The sequence below is a fragment of the Atta cephalotes genome, assembly GCF_000143395.1.
Source record: "Atta cephalotes unplaced genomic scaffold scaffold00084, whole genome shotgun sequence".
Lineage (NCBI taxonomy): Eukaryota > Metazoa > Arthropoda > Insecta > Hymenoptera > Formicidae > Atta > Atta cephalotes.
In genome coordinates, this window is record NW_012130148.1 from 248,536 (window position 1) to 258,297 (window position 9,762).

The window sequence follows — 9,762 nt, forward strand, 5'->3', positions numbered from 1 at the left end:
ACTCTCTCTCTCTCTCTCTCTCTCTCTCTCTCTCTCTCTCTCTGTCATATTTAGATTTACCGTTTTGGCAGTAGATTGATCAAAGGTTACAATTTGTTCCGATGGCAGTTTCGTACACATTAATGTTATGGGAACTTGTTTAACTTGAGGTGGCCCAGGACCGCTCGATACTGTAGTTCCAGGATATACAGGCATTGTTTGTGTAAGTCGAGCGCCTAAAAATTTATTTAGGATTTAGATTATCTACATTTTTTACATATTTCAATTATAAAAATAATTGTAAGATGTTTTATGCAATATTTTTTAAGCATTCTTATCAACTACGAAAATAAATGTCTATAACTTATCATCTTACTTGTCATTCTAGTATAATTTTGTATTATTGGATCACAAAGCGTTTTAGAGTTTTTTGTAGTTGATGGATTTGAACTAATATTATCAGATAACATGGAGTTAATATTATCAGATTGAGTTTTTTGTGTACCGACTATAACAACAAAAGAAATTTTGATGATTACAATGCTTAGAAATCGAATATATATTATGAAATTAAACACATTGCAAATGTAATTAGATGCAGGTACATACTTGTGCTATCTTGAAGTTGTGTGTCTTTACTTGAATGCACTTTGTTTATGCTCAATATACAGCTTGATATTGCTGGCACTACTTTGGTATTAATTTTATTCTGGTCACTGCTTACTGCCATCTTAGGATTGCTGACATGATTTGTGCATATGGAAGTTGTTGTAACAACTACATGTTTGCTTAATGAAACTGTGGTGCACTCACTCGGATGTTCTGATACTGTTGTACTCTCCACAGAATCTAAATTTATAAAACAATTAAAAATTAATTAATTAACATACAAAAAATATATTGATAAAATTTATAACACTTTTAAAGCTTTCACAGATATTTTCTTCAGAGATACCAAAGAGTTTGCGGATAATCTGATATTGATATTGATACTAGTATCAGTGCATTCCTCCTGATGAAGCGAACGGCAAGATTCACGAAACATTGACATTTTAACAATGAATCACGACACAGTAATAACCCACAAATCCTTCGGACTATTGATAAGATTTAAGTATTCGAATATATAAAAAAATTTGTTGTCCAAAAAAGAAAGCACATTTTCCATTTTATCGCATAATTCATAATTTAGAAAATCATTTTTAAACATCATATAGATATTTTTCTTTCAATTACATTAATTTCTCAGCTTATTCTCAGGTACTGATATCATTTTAGTTTTGTAACAGGTCAATCTAATTTTGCTCGCGAGCTAAACGCTTCCATTTCTCCATCATCTTATTAAGTGAAATAGAAAACTAAAAAAAAAATGGACTAAAACAACTAGATACTGAGAGATTGTATTCTTTTTGTTCCTCCCCCCCCCTCCCTCTCTCTCTCTCGTTGAGATAATGAAAATAGAAACATTTAACTCGCGAGCGAAACGTTGAACAAACATTATCATTCTATGTTAAATAATTCGTTTCTTATCTAATTCTTATCTAATCTAACAGAAGCAATATTGTTGTTGCTTTCTACAACTTTACATAAAAGTAGAAAGAAGTAAAAGAAACCAACCTGAGGTCTCGTTAACCTTAATTAACGCAAAATTTTGATGTTTGGTTACTTGTAGAACTTGTGATTGCTTATTTTCAGAAGTCCGCAAAATATGATTCGATGACTCAGATATTACTAGAACTTTATTCGGTGGTGCCGTCGGCAATGGAGAAGGAGATTTACGTTTTCGAGAGGATTCCTTGGACTTTTCAGTAACTTTATCAAATACATCTTTATTATCTATCGTCTCATTTTCGATCAAATTTAAATTCTATGAATTATGCAAAGAACATTATTAATATTAATATTAAAATAAATATATAATGTGTATTATAATACATATATATATATATATATATATATATATATGGCATATGTTTAGTTAAAAAATTACAATTAAATAAATTTATTATATTTTTACTTACTTCTTGTGAGGTTTTGCTGTTGTCGAGATCATTTTCTATATCTAAACTATTTAATTTTGAATCAACAGATAAGCTTTCTTCCATTTCTATGCTAGGATGAGATTCAGTTTCAGCAGCTGTTAACACTAATATATATATATACATAATTAACTTAATTAATATAACTTAAATATAAATAAGTATATATAAGCCACTGTTATAATTATCATTTAACCTGTTGAATTTTCAGATTGTCTAACAATATTACACCTATCAGGTTTTTTATTGTTTGCAATCGCAGTGGTAAGGGACAGGCTATTTGCTAATGTCGTAAATGCAGACCGTGCCTTCAATCTTGGCAAAAGAGGAATAGATCGACGACCTTCAAGAGTCCAATCTATACCAGTATTTGGACCATTAAGTCTGGATAACAATAAATTCACATTATTTAAACGAACAAAAGTTTTTTTGTTCTTTCAATCTTTTACAATTTGACAATGATATATAAGACTTTATTTTATAATTTCATTAAATCTCATATATGCAACATTTTTTATATATTGAACAATCTCTTTATTTTTTTGTAAACTTCTCAAGTTCACTGTCATATAGAATACATACTGTTCTGCAATTGTTGCAAGTTTCTCGTCGTTCACAGCTCTCCGTATTTCAGCACGGTGTCTTTCATTGGAAATATGTAATACTTTAGCAAGTTCTTGCAATAATTTCTGTTTTTCATTAGTGAAAGGACCTTGAGCACGTAGAACAGAAACCATACTTCCATAAGCATCTAATTCTGTAACATAAAAAGATCATATATCAGAACATCATATAAAAATTAATTATGACATGTTACTAATTTTATAAAATGTATTTATCTAAATCTAAAATTTGTATTAATCCTATAATGGTAAAGGATATTGGATGCGACCCACAGTTTCGTTTATTTTACATAATGACTAGATATTTTCGGATCCAAAGCGGGACAACTTTATGTAATGAAGAGAAAAATGTATGGATGCAAAAATCAATAAAATAATAGGAATTTATTTTTAAAATAATACAATTATTTATATTTATGTTTTTCTCAATAAAACAATCGCTTTGAAAATGCACTAGTAATATTAATTTTGCAGCCCATGCGCTATTATATATATACATTTATTTCTTTTTATCCATTTTGTTATTAATTAATACTAATATAAGATAAAAAATAAACATTATTTTGTAATATTCTATGTGATATATTTCAGAACATACAATGACCGTTTTGTATTACGTAATCGCATTCATCGTTTTTTGTTAAAAAAAAATATTGTATAAGTATATTTTTTATACAATATTTTATAGAATAGTATATTAAATATGTGTAAAGTTTTAGTCTTTTTTTAGCCCTCTGATATAATTATTTAAATTTTAAGTAAATTTCCGATTTTTTTGCATCTTTGAAGAATTGTTATCAAAATTTATGAAATATTATGTCATAATTTAATAAACATAAAATTGAACAACTGTGCCAAAAAGGCCCTTCACATTCAATAGGACATGATATGTTATTTTACAATTTTCATCAACCAGATGAAACAATTATTACCAAATGCTGTAGTGATAAGATAAATTTTTAAGCTATCCAGAAAAATATAGTTGGATATTAGATTCAACCCAATATTGTTTTATTTATTTTTCATCTAATCATAGCTGCATTCTGTTATTCACTGCCACTGCAAGTACGAAATTTATAGTTCATATTATCTATGTTATAGATTTCTAGTACTCGTAGTGAATAATGGAACGCAGTCCATACAACAAAATGGATAACAAAATTTTAAAAATTATCAAAAATATTATTAAGAAATAAATAATATATATATATATATATATATATATATATATAAAACGAAATTTTTTTTTCTCTGTTAAAGACACGAATGCTGTAAAATTAATAACTAAACGTTACACTTTCAAAACGATTGTTTCACTGAGAAAAATGTCAAAATAAAAATAATTTTCAGTTGAATCATTTGATCGATGAAAAGAAAAGATCATTTAGCGATGGAAATTGATTCATTTACTGAAAAGTCATTTTGCTGTACGACAACGTTACATGGTGTTCTTTGTGCTCACAAGGGAAGATTCAGGTATCATGCGGATTTTTTAAAGTTTGACATTAAAATATAAAGTTTAACATTAATTTGTAAAAATAATATGTAACATTCAGGTACCAATAAGTCAAAGGAGTTAAATAAGTCAACAAAGTTTTAAAGTTTGGAATGACCACACATTAACGGAGCAAATGGCCGAGGATGGACTGTGGCATCTAGTCATAGCATCTATTGTGAGCTCAAAAATATTGAAAATTCACTTTGATTCCCTCACAAATGTTTGTCAATTGCATTAAATATTTTTAACATGCATATACTATATATTTACATTATAATATATTTTCAGCTTGATAAAATCCGAGAAAATATCTGGTTCTCTTGTTAGAAATTACGATTAGACATATTCGTCGAGATTCAGCCATTTTCTGATATTCATAACACGTGCAATAATTTCGAACTTTAAAACTTTGTAACTCTAATCTTTTAATCATAAGCCCAGTAGCACTTGAATATTATATATTATTTTTACCAACTCTATCTGAATATTAAACTATTTTATCTTAATATCAAACTTTCCAAAATTCGCGTAATACATACCTGGAGATCTCTCCTTGTCAGCATTTTTAACTTGGATCAAAAAGTTCTCTTGCATGCAATATATTCATCAGCCTTTGAATTACTTATTCCGACACAGCATTCTTCAGACAGGATTTTGGACAGCACTTTCAAGATATAGCTGATTACAAGATACGAAAATGTATTATTTTTATTGCTTCCAAACAAATGTCTTTTTTCGTGAAAAAATCCAAAATTTACAAGAGATGTTAAAAAGTCACAGAAAGTATGTCATAAGAATAAATTGATGACTGCATATCATGAAATATTATTGCATATATTATGTACTAAAAAATAAAACAAGTGAATAAAAAACTAAAACATAAAATACATAAAATACTAAAATATATATTATTAAATATATCTTTATATCTTTATTCAAATATTTGTATAAATTGTCCATGTATAATAGATAATCAAAAACCTTTTTTTTTACTTATACATGACTATCTTCTTATGTACATATAAGGCATGAGCTTAAAATAAAAACTATATATGCTATAATTTACCGTTAAACATGCTGTCTAATTCTACGCATTATCAAGAGAAGACAAAGGTCGTTTTCTAATATTAACATAAAATAATAGCCGCAGCGTCCAGACTCTGCCAGCATTGCCAGAAGAATGCCAGACGTTGGGCTTATATCTTCCAATGTTGTATTTCATATTAAATAAGCTATTAACTTATCCATTCAACACGAAGATCAACTGCTGTGTTTAATAAGTAAATACAAGACGAAAATTATGTTTCCAAGCCATGTCCGCAGTTGCTAAACGCATTGGCTCTCTGGAATTTTTGATGAACTCAGTTTTTCGTCCAGTGAGAAACGCGCAACATGAAGATTATGATTTCACGTAACGTCGCCGTCGCTACAGCAGAAGAACGCAGCGGGGAGCAGCTTCGCGTCCACGATATAATTTTTTACGGACAGCACGAGAGTTGAAACGCAATCGAAAGGCAGCACATCGATGAGGTTCGCTCGTTAAACAAGGCTATTATTCAGCCCACATAACCTTACCGAGGCATCGTAGGCACTTCCTGCACTCATCGCGAGTCATCTCCGATCGCATCGGCCACATGATTCCACGACTCTTCCACAGTCGAGTCCGAGTCAGTCCGAGTCACACGAATAAGCCAACGAAATCAGCGCGCGTCTGCCAAAGCATTTTCGAAGCCTCCGTCAGTATCCGTTGACAGTCGTGCGAGTCGTGAAATTGTCTATTACTAGTACTAGTTTATTACCATTATATCGAGAGAATCCCTGAATCCCTGTTAATCGAATGCCGTGAAGTTGGCAACTTCAATAACGGCGACGTCGCATGTGTTGATGAGTTGATTAAAAAAGTGAAGTCCAAACTCCGAAGAGATCGCTATTTTAGACAGATAAAATGCGACACATCGACATATATTTTTCTTGTTATTAACAAATTTTATCATACGTCGAGTTAGCAAACAGCGATTTTATTTAATGTGTTTTATAAATGGAATCGATTAGAAATCATTTGAACGAACGTCTGTTTTCTGTTCCTGCACTAGATTGCTCTCTTTCTCGCTTTAAATACGAATATCAAACGTATTTCTATCTCATTAAGTTCCAAATTTAAGTTCCAAAAGTTTACACTAGTTCAGCCTCAGAAAACAGACCTTATTGGCTGCGTTCAGTGAATTCAACAGTTGAACGAGCGCTTGCTGCTATTGATAGATATTGCTTTCTTCTAGATCTAAGATACTAATTGAATAATCTAAAAGAATACATCAATAATAGAAAGCGTTCACTCAACTGTTGAATCCGCTGACGCAGTCATTGTTAAGGCTTAAACACAATAGGCAATAGGCACAAGCAATAGGGAATAACATCAATCAAAGCTCTTCAATCAGAGCTCTGATGTGTAAGTTCCATATTATCCTAGAGCTCTGATTGGACAGCTCGTTATTCCCTGTTGCTATCTATTGCCTGTGCCTATTGTGTTTAAAGTCTTTATTTTTATTTGAGAAAAGTCACTATTTTGTAATTCAATAAATTTAAAGGCTCCGTACAATAAAAGGAACAGGCAACAGAGAACAGAGAATAAGAATTTCAATCTATCAGAAATCATGTATTGTGGAATACACAATTTCTAATAATTGAAATTAGTAATAATAGAAATAGTAATAATAGAAATATAGTTGAAATTCTTATTTTCTGTTTTCTGTTCTCTGTTTCTTTCATTGTGCCCCTTATACATATTGCGAAAATGAACAAAATCAGGGTGTAATAGATATAGCAAATACAATCACCGACAAGATATTATATACAAGATACTATATATAAGATACTTTCCAATTGCTTGACATATCTTGATCCAGTATGAATCCAACATATGAATTCAGCTTTAACGCTCGATTCAAGCGTCAAACAGATCACGTGATCAAAATCTCGAATATCAAGTATTAATTTTGATTTCATGATCTGATGATAAAAATGAGCGTCGAGCGTATGCAATGAAAAGCATGAAAAAGCAGCCTTATGTTCTGTTGAATGTAACCAATGGCTGCGTTCAGCAGAACGTTTGTTTTGCAATTGTTGGAAGTTTTCTTCGCGCTGATTGGGTTATGCTTTTCAGATCAAGAGGAATGGTCCTATCTTAGCAGAGAATTATAAAACGGTTGCAAAACTGTTGTGTTCTGTTGAACGCAACCAATGTATTCACTTACTCAACTGTTGAGTTCATTGAACACAGCCTATGAAATTATATCTATACGCGTCATCGGGTATATATAATACATACATACGATATATTTTGTACTGCTTTGTAACCTACACTGATTATTAAAAATAGTTGGGTGTGCAGCTCCGTTTTGTAATAATTCAGTGGTTAAAGGCTACATAATGAAAACATTTCCTCGAAATATCGAACGTCGTGCTTTATGGACAAAAAATGTTAGTGAAAGATGTTGGGGAAATGGTATAAAAAATTGTATGCCCGCAACAAATTCTTTTTTCTGCGAGGTTAAATAATATTTGCATAAATTTATTATTAAAAAATTAATAAAATATGTTTCATTAAAAATGCAATTATTATAAACTTTTTTTTCATTCTTATATGTATGTAATTAGTACACATAATTATATGCATGTTTCAAATTAAATTAGTAATTCAGAGATGTTAAAATTATTAAAACTTAAAACCTTTTAAATATTATTCAGGATTATGATCTTGGCAATATGTCAAGATTAAGGTAATTAACCCTAAATGATTTTACCAAATTATTTCAATAATTCTTTAGCTTTCTAAGTTTTATTTATTTTCTTCTTAACAAAATAAAATACTTTGAATAAATTGAATAAATTAATCTTTTTTTATTGTACATAGATACATTTTGCATCAGATATGTGGGAACCAAGAACTGATGTATGAAAATTGAAATCAAATGCATATCCTACAATATTTGGATATTTTCTGAAAAAAAAAAACCAATAGAAAATAATGTTAATCAAGTATTAACAGAAAATAATCAAGCAAATAATAAGACAGGTTTTAATGAATCATATCAATCTCTCAACATTCAATTAAATGAATCTATTGCTTATATTCAAAAGCAGGAATGTCAGGTTAATATTAAAATAATTTTAATATTAAAATAATAAAACTTCCAAAAAGATAACATTTAGATATATTTAATTTGTAAAATGAATTTTTTAGATGATTAATGATGTATCTAAATGTAATACATCAGCAATATATTTAGCTTTAACTAAATTTACAACTAAATTGTACAACTAAATTTATTGAATCAAATCAATCTATCGATAACATTCAATTGAAACAATCTATTAGTGATATTGAAAAACAAGAATGTAAAGTAAAGTAAAATTGAAATAATAACATTTACTAAAAGATAACATACTTGAATATACTTAAAATTCTGAAATAAATTTTAGGTGATTGATGATACATTTGAGACTAATACATCAATGATATGTCCAGCTTTATATTCAGGTAAATGTAATGAAAGGGAAGAGCGATATAAAAAATTAGAAAATGTTAACCGAAAACTACGACTCAACATAATTAAAATGCGAAAAAAAATGAAAATTTTAAAGAATACTATATATATTTTGAAAAATAAGTCTAATAATGATAAATATAAAAAAGCTTTAGTCAGTTTTTACTGACTGTCAAATTAAAGCTTTGTTTACAAAAAACATTGCGTTAGAATGTAGTCAAATGACACAATTCAACGTGCTTTAAAATTTGTATGCGGAAATAATGGATATAAAAAACTTATTCGTCAGGGATATCCACTTCCAAATGTACGAACTTACCGCGAAGACTAGAAGATTTTCAATTTTAATCAAGAATATCCAAACAAATGTTACAATTTCAAAAAATGAAGAAATCTTATTTTAATAATGAGACTGATTTAATGTGGATTAATATTTGACAAAACGTTTATTATATCAAAGTAATCTTATAACCTTCAACTGGATCATGAATAAGTAATATTTCTTAATGATATAGGTACACACACACTACGTACACATGCCACACGATTTTTATGCTTGTTAGTGTTTGCAATAGTTGGAAGCAGATGGCGGGATTTCACATGCAATAAATTTGATAGTAAAGTATTAAAAGAATATTAAAATAATTTTTCAGATTGTAAATAAAATCGAGGAAATCGATTATCATGTGAACTTTATTACATCCAATATGGGTTCAGGGAACATCCGAAGATTATTAGACATTGGTTACATAGCACCGGTACACATATTGAAATAGTTAATCATATTATACACCCATTCAATGCGAGTCGATATTTATATATTATAGCCGACACATATTTTTTTCAAACAAGCTTTAATTAATAACGAAATAATAGGAATTTCTAAAAATATTAAAGTAAATAATATAATTTATCTTCAAACAAAGTAAAATTGAAACATTTTAACGAATTAATAAGTATTCAAAATAATTGTGAACTGTTATTAACACTTAAAGTTAAGCATAAATGATATCTGTTAAAATAATTTTAATAAAATGAAAGTCAATAAGGAAGAAAAATGTATTTTGTAATGATATTAA

The 9,762-nt window shown here is 29.0% G+C and overlaps 2 protein-coding genes across 2 annotated transcripts in view; one reads left to right on the forward strand and one right to left on the reverse strand.

Annotated features, from left to right (window-relative positions):
• The window catches only part of LOC105624670 (protein EMSY), a 9,558-nt gene extending 3,804 nt beyond the window's left edge, over positions 1–5,754 (reverse strand). The window contains exons 1-9 of the mRNA XM_012206027.1: positions 5,705–5,754; positions 5,121–5,131; positions 2,601–2,775; positions 2,215–2,402; positions 2,001–2,125; positions 1,597–1,846; positions 589–828; positions 356–487; positions 61–215 (exon numbers count right to left, since the gene is read on the reverse strand). Of these exons, the coding sequence (XP_012061417.1) occupies positions 61–215; positions 356–487; positions 589–828; positions 1,597–1,846; positions 2,001–2,125; positions 2,215–2,402; positions 2,601–2,775; positions 5,121–5,131; positions 5,705–5,754 (1,326 nt within the window). The remainder of the gene's footprint in view (positions 1–60; positions 216–355; positions 488–588; positions 829–1,596; positions 1,847–2,000; positions 2,126–2,214; positions 2,403–2,600; positions 2,776–5,120; positions 5,132–5,704) is intronic.
• Positions 5,755–7,419: 1,665 nt separating this feature from the next.
• LOC105624671 lies at positions 7,420–9,459 on the forward strand. Its single transcript, XM_012206028.1, is given in 6 exon segments — positions 7,420–7,447; positions 7,516–7,685; positions 8,380–8,427; positions 8,429–8,539; positions 8,619–8,720; positions 9,337–9,459. Coding segments are annotated over 6 exon segments (582 nt in total).
• Positions 9,460–9,762: the final 303 nt, after the last annotated feature.